The 16,694-nt window shown below is 39.7% G+C and overlaps 1 protein-coding gene across 1 annotated transcript in view; it reads left to right on the top strand.

Annotated features, from left to right (window-relative positions):
• Positions 1–16,694, top strand: part of ERGIC2 (ERGIC and golgi 2) — a 61,470-nt gene that overhangs the window by 21,625 nt on the left and 23,151 nt on the right. The window contains exons 6-7 of the mRNA XM_053718805.1: positions 2,103–2,143; positions 4,819–4,920. Of these exons, the coding sequence (XP_053574780.1) occupies positions 2,103–2,143; positions 4,819–4,920 (143 nt within the window). The remainder of the gene's footprint in view (positions 1–2,102; positions 2,144–4,818; positions 4,921–16,694) is intronic.

Here is a 16,694-nt window from a genome sequence, read left to right as displayed (position 1 = left end):
ACCCTTAAAAAAACCTAACACTAACCCGTGAAGATCCACTTACAGTTTTTGAATACTGGACATCCAGCCGGGAGAAGTCTTCATCCAAGCGGCAAGAAGTCCTCAACGAAGCCGGGAGAAGTCTTAATCCAAGCGGCAAGAAGTTGTCCTCCAGACGGGCAAAAGTCTTCATCCAGACGGCATCTTCTATCTTCATCCTTCCGACGCAGAGCGGCTCCATCTTTAAGACATCCGGCGCGGAGCATCCTCTTCATATGGTCCCAGTCGTACACTGAAGGTTCCCTTTAAGGGACGTCATCCAAGATGGCGTCCCTTGAATTTATTTAGTGTTAGTGATGTGGGAGGCCAGAGGTTTAGGGGTTAATAACTTTAGTATAATGGCGGCGGCGACGTTGGGGGCAGCAGATTAGGGGTTAATACATTTATGTAGGTGGTGGCGACATTGGGGCGGCAGATTAGGGGTTAATAAGTGTAATGTAGGTGTCAGCGATGTCTGGGGCGGCAGATTTAGGGGTATTTAGACATTGGGTTTATGTTAGGGTGTTAGGTTTAAACATACATTTTCTTTCCCCATAGACATCAATGGGGCTGCGTTACGGAGCTTTACGCTCCTTCATTGCAGGTGTTAGGGTTTTTTTTTTTTTGCCGGCTCTCCCCATTGATGTCTATGGGGAAATCGAGCACGTCAAAGCAGCGCTGGTATGTGTGTGCGGTATAGAGCTCAACGTTGCCATATCGCCCGCAAACACCGTTTTTTTTTGCAAACCTGTAATAGCAGCGCTATTAAAGGTGAGCGGTGGAAATAACTTGCAAGTTATTACCGAGCCGCTCATAACGCAAAACTCGTAATCTGGCTGTAAATAAATCATTGCTTGATTGATGTATTCAGAGCAAAGATTAGCCTGAGAATAATTTGTACATGTATTTTTTTTTTTTTATTATATTAATTGTTTAAATATTGAAAAAAATAAGGGTAAAGTTAACGTCCATAAAGTAGTGGGCGCCACCATATAGTAATTAAGGTTACCTTTTCTGCTGAGGCCAATCAGGAATGGGTATATAAATTGCTTACTAGAGCAACCAATCGCTGTGTGGAATATATCTGTGTCTGAACTTCCATATTTAACATGAATTCGAAAGCCCACAATATTTAGAATTAAATTAAACAATTTATATTAACATCTTGTGTTTAATGTCCCTTTAAGCAATAGCATAATTGCTAGTGTGTGAAAGTGTGCTAGACAAGCAACTCTATAATTAAACATTTATTAAAAAAAAAAAAATTTCATGATTTAAATAGGGCATATAACAACTTTCCAATTTACTTTTATCATCAAAATTGCTTTGTTCTTTTGGTATTCTTTGTTTAAAGCTAAAAGGTAGGCTCATATGCTAATTTTCTAAGCCTTTGAAGTTCGCCTCTTATCTCAGTGCATGTTGACAGTTTTTCACAGCTAGACACTGCTAGTTCATGTGTTCCATATGAATAGCTCACTCCCGTAGAGTTAGTTCTTTTGACAGGCTTGCATTTTAGCCAATCAGTGCTGACTCATAAATGCGGTAAAGGCAGTCTGCAGAGGTTTAGATACTTTCAGAGGTAAAAAGTGTAATAATATAACAGTGTTGGTTATGCAAAACTGGGAATGGGTAACAAAGGGATTAACAATCTTTTTAAAGGATCAGTAAATACAAAAATGTTGCATACTCAACAGATTCATGATAAAAAGACAATGCAATAGCACTTAGTCTGAACTGACTAGTAGATTTTATTCTGGCAAATTTCAAATTTATGTCTATCTCCACTCCTCCTGTATCATGTGACAGCCATCAGCCAATCACAAATGCATATAATCATCTTCTGTGAATTCTTGCACATGCTTAGTAGGAAGTAGTGACTCAAAAAGTGTAAAAATAAAAAGACTGTGCATATTTTGATATGGAAGTAAACAGGAAAGTTGTTTAAAATGACATGCTCTACCTGAATCATAAAAGTTTAATTTTGACTTGAGTGTCCTTTTAAAAAATACAAATTCTGGAGTAGAATGTCCCTTTTAATGACCATTACAATCTTGACTGATTCATTTTTTGTTTTTTCTCTGTAGGTCGTTTTCGATTTGTCCCCTCAACAGAGACATTGGCAAAGGTACAGGACATAGGAAGCACGGAGTGGACCATCTTTCCTTTTAAGATTATTTAAAGGACCAGTTAAAGGGACAGTCAACCCAAAATTTCAAATAGGGAATTCCTATAAACTTTCAAACGATTATTCATTTGAACTATAGCCTAATTTAGTAGCCTGAAGAGTTTCTAAGTTTTAGTACTTACTTTTGTTTAGTCTGGCTGTTTAAAATGTCTGCCTGCCCCCTCCCATATTTCGTCACCAGTATCTTCATGGTTGTGCAGCTTTAACAGGTAATTTGCGCCCGTACACGCTCCCGGGTTTTGCGCATGCGCAGTGCGACGCTAATGCTTTAGGGGGAGGTTCTGTGAACTGAATTCCGGCTGCAGTTTCATTCCTATCCAATTTTCTCTTTGCTATATGGTAAGTAATTTTCATAATGCTACCTTTATTTATAATGCAAACGAAACAGTACAATGAAGGAAAACCGGCCAAATAGTGACTCAAATGCAGTATGCGGATAACACAACCTTTCAGCAGTTTACTCTTGTGATTGCCATGCTGGGTTTGTATACACTGCTGTGTTATCCGCATACTGCATTTGAGTCACTATTTGGCCAGTTTTCCTTTATTGTACTGTTTCGCTTGCATTATAAATAAAAGGTAGCATTATGAAAATTACTTTGCTATATGGTAAGTAATTTTCATAATGCTACCTTTTATTTATAATGCAAACAAAACAGAGGGACTGCACTGAGGGACTGCAGACACTCCACTCCCCACTACGTGAATGCATATCAGCTATAGCGGTCCTCCACACACCAAGCCAAGATCACATCCACACTAGTCACCTCCTGTGAAACGGATCAAGCCCTCTTTATGTAATTCACTCACAGCAGATATCATATTCCCAGACCTTCTCCGCAACACTTCACACAAGACCCTACCTGCAACTTAGTGTTTATTTCTGGTATTTAATGCAGAAAAATCTCTCATCATTGTGGATCAAGTGTAATCTGCTCCCAAAAGCAACACCATAATATCTGTACTAAGTGTTTCAATTAAATCACAAACAAAAATACCAGAAATAAACACCAAGTTGCAGGTAGGGCTTGGTGGTGTGTGGATGACCGCTATAGCTGATATGCATTCATGTAGTGGAGAGTGGGAGCTATAGCGGTCATCCACACACCACCAAGCCAAGATCACATCCATACTAGTCACCTCCTCTGAACCGGATCAAGCCCTCTTTATGTAATTCACTCACAGCAGTTATAATATGCCCAGACCTTCTCCGCAAAACTTCACATAAGACCCTACCTGCAACTTAGTGTTTATTTCTGGTATTTTTGTTTGTGATTTAATTGAAACACTTAGTACAGATATTATGGTGTTGCTTTTGGGAGCAGATTACACTTGATCCACAATGATGAGAGATTTTTCTGCATTAATACTAAATATAAAGGCATTTATATTAAATACCAGTAATAAACACTAAGTTGCAGGTAGGGTCTTGTGTGAAGTGTTGCGGAGAAGGTCTGGGCATATGATATCTGCTGTGAGTGAATTACATAAAGAGGGCTTGATCCGTTTCACAGGAGGTGACTAGTGTGGATGTGATCTTGGCTTGGTTTATGGAGGACCGCTATAGCTGATATGCATTCACGTAGTGGGGAGTGGATAGTCTGCAGTCCCTCTGTGCAGTCCCTTTGTTTCGTTTGCATTATAAATAAAGGTAGCATTATGAAAATGACTTACCATATAGCAAAGTAATTTTCATAACGCTACCTTTTATTTATAATGGAAACAAAACAGTACAATAAAGGAAAACTGGCTAAATAGTGACTTAAATGCAGTATGTGGATAACACAGCAGTGTATACAAACCCAGCATGGCAATCACAAGAGTAAACTGCTGAAAGGTTGTGTTATCCGCATACTGCATTTGAGTCACTATTTGGCCGATTTTCCTTCATTGTACTGTTTCGTTTGCATTATAAATAAAGGTAGCATTATGAAAATTACTTACCATATAGCAAAGAAGAAATTGGATAGGAATGAAACTGCAGCTGGAATTCAGTTCACAGAACCTCCCCCTACAGCATCAGCGGCGCACTGCGCATGCGCAAAGCCCGGGAGCGTGTACGGGCTAAGATGACCTGTTAGAGCTGCACAACCATGAAGATACTGGTGACGAAATATGGGAGGGGGCAGGCAGACATTTTAAACAGCCAGACTAAACAAAAGTAAGTACTAAAACATAGAAACTCTTCAGGCTACTAAATTAGGCTATAGTTCAAACTAATAATCGTTTGAAAGTTTATAGGAATTCCCTATTTGAAATTTTGGGTTGACTGTCCCTTTAATACAGTAGATTTGCATAATAAAGGCATGATAAAAAGACAATGTAATAACACTTGGTCTAAACTTCAAATGAGTTGTAGATTTTTTTTTTTGACAAATTCCTCCTGTATCATGTGACAGCTGTCAGCTAATCACAAATGCATATATGTTTATTCTGTGAATTCTTGCACATGCTCAGTTGGAGCTGGTGACTCAAAAAGTGTAAATATAAAAAGACTGTGCACATTTTGTTAATTGAAGTAGATTTGAAAGTTGTTTAAAATTGCTGCTCTATCTAAATCCTAAAAGTTTAATTTTGACTTGAGTGTCCCTTTAATGTGCCTGTTTTGTCTCCAGAATGTTACAACAAATCCAGAATCGGTTACAGGAGGAGATATCGCTGCAGGATCTTCTGTTTAAAAGTGCAATAAAAAGCCCATTCACTGCACTACCGCCCAGGTGAGAGAACTAGTACCTGAGTGCTGTGTGACAAAATAGCTTTCATTAAACATGTAATGTGCCTATCCATCTGTGCAGGGGAGCTGTGGTCATATAATAATAGTAATATATGTTTACTGTATGTTTCTAGACCGTTGTATGTTTAACTAGTCAGAATAATGTGAGTAGATATTCTTAAAGGGGTATTATTTTTATATGAATAAAAAAAAAATATATATATATATATATATATATATATATATATATATATATATATATATATATATATATATATATTCCATTTTAGAAAAATCTCAGGAAAAAACTATGTGTGTATATAGGTTTACCCAGCGCTAGAAAACCACAACACAAAAACACCTAAATAAGGTAAACGTATATGCAGTCAGCTGCTGAAATAAAATGTCCAATAAATGTTCACTTGATAAAGGAATCCAAGAAGGGGAGTCAGTCTACTTACGGACAGACCCTCAAATCGAATGAGGTAAGGCACGGCACTTGTGGAGAGGGGATCTTTCACACACGTTGTTATGATAGTGATGACATTTCTGTTAGAGTATTCCCTTGTTATTTAAACAACCCACATGTCTCCCGGACAAACCCTCAATCGGATCTGATTGAGGGTTTGTCCGGGAGACATGAGGGTCATTGAAAAAAATGGGAATCACCTGACAGTGCCGTCATCACTAGTCCAACAACGTGGGTGAAAGATCCCCTCTCCACAAGTGCTGTGCCTTACCACATTCGATTGAGGGTCTGTTCGTAAGTAGACTGACTCCCCTTCTTGGATTCCTTTATCAAGTGAACATTTATTGGACATTTTATTTCAGCAGCTTGCTGCATATACATGTTTACCTTATTTAGGTGTTTTTGTGTTTGTTTTTTAGCGATGTGTAAACCTATTTTCTCTACCCATTTCTTTCTATTGACACGGTGAGTCCACAGATCATCTAATTACTATTGGGATATTCACCTCCTGGCCAGCAGGAGGCGGCAAAGAGCACCACAGCAAAGCTGTTAAATATCACCTCCCTTCCCTCCAACTCCAGTCATTCTCTTTGCCTACGTTAGCGTAAGGAAGTGGTAAAGGTGCTGGAAAGATTCTTCAATCAAGATTTTATTATTTTATTTGCAGTACAAGTATGTGCTGTTTTTACTCCAGGGTGTAGCTGTAGTCCATTTCAGTCTCTTCAGTAGAGCATTGGTCGCTTTTAAGCAAAGGGAACTTGTGGGACATATTTCTCACTGCGCCTCCCTCATATTTAAATAAAAGTTGCTGCCCTTATTATTATTTTCCACAGGTCAATGTGAGGGAAAGGACCTCTCCAAACCTAGTGAGCTGCCTTGCTGCCCAGCAGATTTGAGGTAAGTGCTAATTTATTTTCTTAAGCAGCTTTAAGGAAAAAACATGGCACTTTACTATTTCCTACAGATATTAATACATTACTCCTAGTGTTGTAAGGGGGATTATGTATGGCAGTTTTGCAGGCACTGGGGACTTGAGGAGAACTTGGCTCATTTTGGTGGTTTTATTAGTGCTTGTGTGAGGTAAAAATGTATCTGTCGCACACTTATTTTTCTCTCACTTCCTGTATATGGAGGAGAGATATCTGCATCTTAACGTTTTTCAAATCAAACGGTTATTTGCTAGCCTGACATTTCTGAAACGGCTTTATTTTGAATTTAAGAATCGGTTATTTCGTTATCCTGCTAGGATAGGCACCTCAGCAAAGCTATAGCTGAGGTGTAGAGGCTGTTTGAGGTGTTATTAAGACGTTTTTATTTCACATATCTTGAAAAAGAAAGCAGTAACGTTTTTGTTTTTATTAAAAAAATAAAGCAGTTTCTTTTTTGCATTGCATCAAAAATAAAGCAGTTTCTTTTTAAAATTTAAAGAGACAGTAACGTTTTTTTCTTTATTAAATTTGTTCATAATTTAATTATTTATATTTATTCTGTTAAGATGGACAAAGACTCTGTTGTAGATTACAGATGTCCTTTATGTTTGAATGCTAATATTGAACCACCAATTCCTTTTTGTTCCTCATGTGTTGAGAGAACTTAAAATTTTAAAGGGACAGTAAACACCAAAATGTTTCTTATTTAAAAAGATAGTTAATCCCTTTATTAACCATTCCCTATTTTTGCACAGTTCTATTAACCCCTTAATGACCGGACCATTTTTCAATTTTCTTACCCTTAATGACAATGGCTATTTTTACATTTCTGCAGTGTTTGTGTTTAGCTGTAATTTTCCTCTTACTCATTTACTGTACCCACACATATTATATACCGTTTTTCTCGCCATTAAATGGACTTTCTAAAGATACCATTATTTTCATCATTTCTTATAATTTACTAAAAAAAAAATAATAAAATATGAGGAAAAAATTGAAAAAAACACACTTTTTCTAACTTTGACCCCCAAAATCTGTTACACATCTACAACCACCAAAAAACACCCATGCTAAATAGTTTCTAAATTTTGTCCTGAGTTTAGAAATACCAAATGTTTACACGTTCTTTGCTTTTTTTGCAATTTATGGCGCAATAAATACAAGTAGCACTTCGCTATTTCCAAACCACTTTTTTTCAAAATTAGCGCTAGTTACATTGGAACCCTGATATCTGTCAGGAATACCTGAATATCCCTTGACATGTATATATTTTTTTTTAGAAGACAACCCAAAGTATTGATCTAGGCCCATTTTGGTATATTTCATGCCACCATTTCACCGCCAAATGCGATAAAAAAAAAAAAAGTTCACTTTTTCACAAAATTTGTCACAAACTTTTGGTTTCCCACTGAAATTATTTATAAACAGCTTCTGCAATTATGGCACAAATGGTTGTAAATGCTTCTCTGGGATCCCCTTTTTTCAGAAATAGCAGACTTATATGGCTTTGGCGTTGCTTTTTGGTAATTAGAAGGCCGCTAAATGCTGCTGCGCACCACACGTAAATTATGCCCAGCAGTGAAGGGGTTAAATTAGGTAGCTTGTAGGGAGCTTGCAGGGTTAATTTTAGAGATCAGCTTCCCACCTGACACATCCCACTCCCTGATCCCTCCCAAACAGCTCTCTTCCCTCCCCCACCCCACAATTGTTCCCGCCATCTTAATTACTGGCAGAAAGTCTGCCAGTACTAAATAAGAGTTTTTTGGGTTTTTTTAAATAAAAATAATAAAATATTTTAGCTGTGATGGACCCCTGCCTTAGCCCCAACCTCCCTGATCCCCCCCCCCCCCCCTCCAGCTCTCTAACCCTCTCCCCTACCTAATTACCGCCATCTTGGGTACTGGCAGCTGTCTGCCAGTACCCAGTTTGGCCCCAAACCCCCCCCCCCAAAAAGTATTTTTATTTAATTTTTTAACTTTAAAACTATTTCTGTAGTGTAGCAGCCCCCCCACAATACCCCCACCCCCTCCCCCTCCCAGATCCTTTTATATTTGAAATTTTTTTTTTTTAACTTTTTCTCCCTTTCTGCCTGATTCATTGGTGTCAGTGTGGATGTGTGCACGTGCACGTGCACGCGCGCCCCGTGCACACGCGCCCCGTGCACGCGCCCATGCACGTTCATGTGCACGCGCACCCTTGTGCACGCGCACGCGCATCGTGCACGCGCGCGCTCACTCTCACACCCGGACAGTGCACTACCAGACACTGGCACCATCGCTACCGGTGCAGAGAGGGCCACAGAGTGGCTCTCTCTGCATCGGAGGCTTGTAAAGTGGTATTGCAGGATGCCTCCATATCGAGGCATCACTGCAATACCCTCAGAGCTGCTGGAAGCATTTGTGATCGCTTCCAGCACTCTGTTAGACAACTGACGTACCAGGTACGTCCATTGTCATTAACTGCTTGTTAATGCATGACGTACCTGGTACGTCAGTTGTCATTAAGGGGTTAATATACTTTTTTCCTCTGTGATTACCTTGTCTCTAAGCCTCTGCAGACAGCCTCCTTATCTAAGTGCTTTTGACAGACATGCAGTGTAGTCAATTAGTGAAGACTCCTAAATAACTTCACAGGAGTGAGCACAATGTTATCTATATGACACACATGAACTAACACTGTCTAACTGTGAAAAACTTTCAAAATGCTCTGAGCTAAGAGGCGGTTTTCAATGGTTTAGAAATCAGTTTGAGCCTACCTAGGTTTAGCTTTTAAAAAATACCACCAAGGGAACAAAGCAAATTTGATGATAAAAGTAAATTGCAAAGTTGTTTAAAATTGCATGCCCTATCTGAATCATGAAAAAATGGATGGTCCCAAAAGTATGTATATAATAAAAAATATACTTTATTCGAAATCCATTTTAAAACAGCATACAATTTTGATAAGTGAAAGGATTGGTCTAACACGTTTCGGCTAGCTGTTGCCGTATTCATAGACCCTACCTAATAACGATTTACCCTGCATTATATAGGTCTCTGGTTGTAATTTAATCATATGCACCTGTTTCATTAACCATTTAGATCTTAAAGTGTCATGGATGACTTTTTCTTTAGCTGCAAACAATATAGCACATATGAACAATTAAATTCTATTCTATTAGTGTCATGATCCGGTGTACATGCGCTCAGGAAACAAACCCTCGGGGCAGTGGTAGGGATTTGAAGACACCGACCCCTGACCCGGGGAAGAGTATCCTGGACGTGGATTGATGATATTCTGTGATTCATAGTTGCTAGAAGTTATTGAAGAATTAATGGAGGGTGCAATATTTGTTTACAATATATTCTGGCTTCACTGTGAGTTATAATTAGTTAACAGGAGAAGCTGCAGGATTCAATGAGAGAAATATATAGCAATGTTCAGGCTCCAGAGTAAACAGGTAGAAGTTTGATACTTAGATGCAAACTAAGGTTTGTTGTAGGTTCACAGTACATAATGTTTTATAAGGTTGTATGTAAGGGTTAAACACAGCAGCACAAGTGATAAACAGGTTGCAAGTCTTAGGCATTAATTACTGTTTTGTGCATATATATGCAAACCAAGGTTTGTTGCAGGTTCACAGTTCATTATATTATGTAAAGCTGTATATCAGTATAATGAGAGCAGCACAAGTGATAGACAAGTTACAAGTCTCAGGCATTAATTACTGTTTGATCAAACTAGGTTTGTTGCAGGTTAATTCAGCAATGACAACTAGAAGCACAGAAATAGTTATAAAGTTCTGAGTAAGATGATGTTATTGTAATTAGAGAGTGATGTTAAGCAAAAGCATAGTTGATTTATAATAAAGTTCAGAGATTGTTAAGTAGCTGTGTCCAGGAAACAGAATGGAGATATTTTTGATACTTGCGGTTTGATGATATTTAGCATAGGTAATAGAAAATGCTGTATCTTGGAATAGTTGGTAAGTTCAAGCAGGAAACTGACACAATCCTCTGTTGTTCAGGATCACACTTCAATGTTAATGCAAAGCACATTAGACCTGAGAAGGCTTAAAAAGAGTCTGAGGTAATCAGGTGCATGAATGATTAATCAGGCAGGCAAGCAAGCTGAATGTGAATACTGCCCAAATGCAGCAGTCAGAGAAGGAAGTCTTAAAGAAATAGTGACATTAGGCTGAGATATGTTACAATTAGATGTAAGAAAGTAGCATACATAATTATAAATACACAATATATAAAATAAGATCTAGCTAACGTACAATGCTATATCGCAGTATATGTAACAATTGCTCTATACTGTATAGAAAAGAAAAACTATATACATGTTAATAAATGGCAATCCAAACATAAATAATTCATACAGTTATTACTTAGACTTAATATCAAAATTGTATGCTGTTTTAAAATGGATTTCGAATAAAGTATATTTTTTATTATATACATACTTTTGGGACCATCCATTTTTTCTTTATCCCTTATCAGGGGTTATGAGGAGCCCCTTACTTTCTGTCCCAGTATTTATCGGCATGAGCGGATCTAAAGTACCTGTTTAAGAGCCCGGACAGGAAGTCTAAAGGTAGCGGTGCGGAAACGAAGAGCCGTGATACTTGCGTCACATCTGGAAAAGAAGTCCTGCACTCGTGAGTGGTAATACCGGAGAGAAGAGAGAGATTGATGGTCGCGTCTATTGCATGGTCCTCGTTCCTTCATAATCCTGGTCAGCCGTCCCTGAAAGAAGCTGCAGTCTTCGCTCGTTGCAATAAGGTAACACAGAGGGTTTTTTTGCTGAGTAGCAGGTGAAGATGTTTATGGACTAAGTCACTGTTTCCGACCGCTGAGATTATAAGGCTCATTACACTTTCACTAAACTACAAGCGTTGCTCTGTTTATTTTGCTATCTGAATCATGAAAGTTTAGTTTTGACTTTACTGTCCCTTTAAGGATAGACTTTTTGAGCCAATATTGTCTGACGGATGCTGTCCAGGAGTCTTCTGACAATGTTGAAAATATGCTGCATTTTTCTCCTCGGGTGTCCCAAATTGTAGTACCCATTAATTCAGTGCCCTGCACTTCCTCTCAAGCTCCGACTGGGGTCTCCTTGCAAGACATTGCTTCTCTCATGTCTTCTGCAGTTTCTGATGCGTTGTCTGCTTTTCCCATGCTACAGGGAAAGCGCAAAAGAAAGTCTAAAGAATCAGTGCGTAAGGTGTCTGACTCGGTTGTGGCTATTTTGAATATTCCCTCTCGTAGATCTGATGGGGAGGATTCTTTGGTAGCATCTGAGGGTGAGATCTCAGATTCTGAGAGTGTAATTCCTTCCTCTGATGCTGAAATTGTATCCTTCAGGTTTAAGCTAGAGCACCTCCGTTTACTACTCAAGGAGGTTTTGGCTACTCTGGACGACTCTGACAGTTCTGTCGTTGTCAACCCTAAAAAATCTAGCAAACTTAACAAGTACTATGATGTACCTTCCATGCTGGAATGTTTTCCCGTACCAGATCGGGCTACAGAAATTATTGTTAAGGAAGAGAGAGAGGGTTTTCTCCTCCTATTTTTAAGATGTTTCTCATTGATGACTCTATTAAGGAGTCTTGGCAAACAGTCCCCAAGGTGGAAGGGGCAATTTCTACTTTAGCTAAGAAAACTACTATTCCCATAGAGGATAGCTGTTCTTTTAAGGATCCTATGGATAAGAAACTGGAGTATTTTCTTAAGAAAATGTATGTTCACCAGGGGTTACAATGGCAACCTGTGGTGGGTATTGCTACAGTTTGTAGTGCGGCGGCATACTGGTTTGATGCGCTGTCTGATTCCATTCAAACAGACACTCCCCTTGAAGAGATCCAGGACAGGATCAAGGCTCTTAAATTGGCTAATTTTTATTTCTGATGCTTCCCTTCAGGTTATCAAATTGGGAGTAAAGATTTCTAGTTTTGCCATTCTGGCTCGCAGAGCTTTATGGTTGAAATCTTGGTCTGCAGATGTGTCGTCTAAGTCTAGGCTTTTGGCTATTCCTTACAAGGGTAAGACCTTGTTTGGCCCAGCCTTGGCTGAGATTATTTCTGACATTACAGGAGGAAAAGGACATTTCCTTCCTCAGGATAAGAGAAATAAGCAGAAGGGACTTCAGAGTAATTTCCGTTCCTTTCGAAACTTCAAGGGTAAACCACCTTCTCCCTCTACAAAACAGGAACAGTCCAAACCTTCCTGGAGACCCAACCAATCTTGGAATAAGAGAAAGCAATCCAAGAAGCCCGCTAATGAATCAAAGTCAGCATGAAGGGTCTGCCCCCGATCCAGGCCCGGATCTTGTGGGGGGCTGACTTTCCTTTTTTGCTCAGGCTTGGGTTCGGGATGTTCAGGATCCTTTGGCGATAGCCATCATGTCCCAAGGATACAAACTAGAATTCAAGACCTTTCCCCCCAGGGGCAGATTTCTTTTCTCAAGATTATCTGTCGACCAGATAAAAAGAGGCGTTCTTACGTTGTGTTCGGGATCTATCCGTACCTTCATGTTCCCATCCACAGGGATCATCACAAGTTTCTGAGATTTGCCTTTCTCCACAAACACTTTCAGTTTGTGGCTCTTTCCTTCGGACTTGCTACAGCTCCCAGAATTTTTTCAAAGGTTCTGGGATCTCTGTTGGCAGTGCTCCGGTTACAGGGTATTGCAGTGGCGTCTTATCTGGACGACATTCTGGTTCAGGCCCAGTCCTTTCAACTAGAAATCTCCCACACGGAGATGCTTTTAGCCTTCCTGTGTTCTCATGGTTGGAAGGTGAATCTGGAAAAGAGTTCCTTAATTCCATCTACAAGGGCAGTCTTCTTGGGAACCATAATAGATTCAGTTCTAATGAAGATATTTCTGACAGAGGTCAGAAAATCCAAGATTTTCGATTCTTGTCTGTCTCTTCAGTCCTCTCCTCAGCCATCAGTGGCTCAATGTATGGAGGTAATAGGTCTGATGGTAGCCGCCATAGATATTATTTTTTTGGCTCGTTTCCATCTCAGACCTCTGCAATTATGCATGCTCAGGCAGTGGAACAGGGCTTATGCGGATCTGTCTCCGTGAATTCATTTGGATCAGATGACAAGAGATTCTCTTCCTTAGTGGTTGTCTCAGGATCATCTCTCCCAGGGAACCTGTTTTCGCAGACCCATCTGGTGATAGTGACAACGGACACCAGCCTGATAGGTTGGGGAGCAGTCTGGGGCCTCCTAAGGGCTCAGGGGAGATGGACTCGGGAAGAATCTGTTCTCCCCATAAACATTCTAGAGCCAAGAGCAATCTTCAATGCTCTTCTGGCCTGGCCTCAGTTAGCTTCTGCCCGGTTTATCAGATTTCAGTCGGACATCATAACCTCAGTGGCTTACATCAAACATCAGGGTGGAACTCAGAGTTCTTTGGCCATGAAAGAGGTGTCCAAGATTATTCAGTGGGCAGAGACCCACAACTGTTGTCTATCTGCGATCCACATTCCAGGAGTGGACAATTGGGAAGCAGATTTTCTGAGCAGACAGACCTTTCACCCGGGAGAATGGGAATTACATCCGGAAGTGTTTTCCAACTTAATTCTCAAATGGGGACAGCCGGATTTAGATCTCATGGCATCTCGTCAGAATGCCAAGCTCCTGAGGTACAGGTCAAGGTCCAGGGACCCTCAGGCGGTTCTAATAGATGCTCTGGCAGTTCCTTAGAACTTCAGTCTTGCATACCTATTTCCTCTGTTCGCTCTCCTTCCTCGAATCATTGCTCGGATCAAGTAAGAGAGAGCATCAGTGATTCTCATTGCTCCGGCGTGGCCTCGCAGGATTTGGTATGCAGACCTAGTGGAGATGTCATCTCTCCCCCCCCTTGGAACCTTCCGCTAAAGAAGGACCTTCTACTTCAAGGACCCTTCCTTCATCCAAATCTAGTTTCTCTGAAGCTGACTGCTTGGAGATTGAACGCTAAATTTTATCTAAGCGCGGTTTTTCGGATTCGGTCATTGAGACCATGATTCAGGATCGCAAGCCTGTTACCAGGAAAATTTTCCATAAGATATGGCGAAAATATCTGTATTGGTGTTAATCCAAAGGCTACTCCTTGGAGTAGAGTTCGGATTCCTAGGATTTTAACTTTTCTCCAAGAAGGCTTGAAGAAGATTTTTATCGGCAAGTTCCTTGAACGGTCAGATTTCTGCCTTGTCTATTTTGTTACATAAACGGCTGGCAGAGGTTCCAGATGTTCACAATCATTCTGTCAGGCCTTGGTCAGAATCAGGCCTGTGTTCAAACCTGTTACTTCTCCCTGGAGTCTTAATCTTGTGCTTAAGGTTCTTCAGCAGGCTCTGTTTGAGCCTATGCATTCCTTAGATATTAAGTTGTTATCTTGGAAGGTTTTGTTTCTTGTTGCTATTTCTTCTGCTCGTAGAGTCTCTGAGCTCTCCGCTTTACAGTATGAGTCTCCGTACCTTATTTTTCATTCGGATAAAGTTGTTTTACGTACTAAATTAGGTTTTCTTCCTAAAGTAGTTTCAGATCGGAACATTATTCAGGAGATTGTTCCTTCTTTATGTCCTAATCCTTCTTCTCATAAGGAACGTCTTCTGCACAACCTAGACGTGGTTCGTGCTCTGAAATTCTATTTACAGGCGACTAAGGATTTTCGTCAGTCTTCTGCTCTGTAGTTTTCTCTGGGAAACGTAAGGAGCAGAAAGCTACGGCTACTTCTCTTTCTTTGTGGCTGAAGAGTATAATTCGCTTTGTCTATGAATCTGCTGGACAGCAGCCTCCTGAGAAGGTTACGGCTCATTGTACGAGGGCTGTTTCCTCTTCCTGGGCATTCAAAAATGAAGCTTCTGTGGAACAGATTTGCAAGGCTGCAACTTGGTCCTCTCTACACACTTTTTCAAAATTCTATAAGTTTGATACTTTTGCCTCGGCTGAGGCTTCCTTTGGGAGAAAGGTTCTTCAAGCAGTGGTGCATTCTGTTTAGGTTCCCTGTCTTGTCCCTCCCTTATCATCTGTGTCCTCTAGCTTGGGTATTGATTCCCAATAGTAATTAGATAATCTGTGGACTCACTGTGTCATTAGAAAGAAAACAAAATTTATGCTTACCTGATAAATTTATTTATTTCTTGACACGGTGAGTCCACAGTCCGCCCTGTTTTTGATGACAGGGTATATTTTTTGTTATGTTATAAACCTCAGGCACCTCTGCACCTTGTTGCTTCCTTTCTCTCCTTTACTTCAGTCGAATGACTGGCGTTGGAGGGAAGGGAGGTGATATTTAACAGCTTTGCTGTGGTGCTTTTTGCCGCCTCCTGCTGGCCAGGAGGTGAATATCTCAATAGTAATTAGATGATCTGGACTCACCGTGTCAAGAAATAAATAAATTTATCAAGTAAGCATACATTTCGTTTTTGCTTTTCGAGACACAGGATTGGTCTTTAAGGGGCCCTTTTCTGTGTCTTTTTACACATTTAGCAGCTTATGAAATACTGCACATTCCGTACAATACACCTTCAGTTTTGGAGAACTATAGCTGGTGACTCTCTATCACTATCTATTATTATTCATCATATCAATATCTGCTCATAGCATAGAAGTATTCCACTATATTATATATATATATATATATATATATATATATATATATATATATATATATATATATATATATATATATATACACACACACATATAAAGTCCAGTACTCACTCACAAGCTCTCAGCTAGGATTAAAAGAAAAACTGGAAGAGTTAGTTACCGCATTTGGCCGAATGGGACAAGCCCAGGTACCACGTCAAGGTCTCTTCCACATACCTGAGTCCCTAATACGGCCACACAACTGCAGCCATGCACACAAATGCAAGCTAATAATCAAACAAACTGGGAACAAGTCAGGGTTCACAGACTTATGTAATCACCCTGGGCATAAGCAAAATCAGGAGAAAGGACAGCACATTCAGACTGGACCAGGTACACATCCCATGACCCACAAACAGGCTCAGCTTTGGTTGCTATCGTACTCGCATGAAGCTCCACTTTTTACAGAGTCACAGGCAGTTAACCCCAGGCCTGCCTGGGTGCAAGTCCTTAGGGAGAATTACAGAAACAGACAATACAACATATATATGTATGTATGTGTATGTATGTATGTATGTATATATATATATGTATATGTGTGTATATGTGTGTGTGTGTATATATATATATATATATATGTATGTATATGTGTGTATATGTGTGTGTGTGTGTATATGTATATGTGTGTGTGTGTGTATATATATATATATATATATATATATATATATATATATATATATATATGTATATATATATATATATATGTGTGTGTGTGTATATGTATATGTGTGTGTGTGTGTGTATATAT

Source organism: Bombina bombina, chromosome 6 (genome assembly GCF_027579735.1).
Source record: "Bombina bombina isolate aBomBom1 chromosome 6, aBomBom1.pri, whole genome shotgun sequence".
Classification (NCBI taxonomy): Eukaryota; Metazoa; Chordata; class Amphibia; order Anura; family Bombinatoridae; genus Bombina; species Bombina bombina.
The sequence above is the reverse complement of the archived record's forward strand: the minus strand, read 5'-3'. Positions and strand labels throughout refer to the sequence as shown.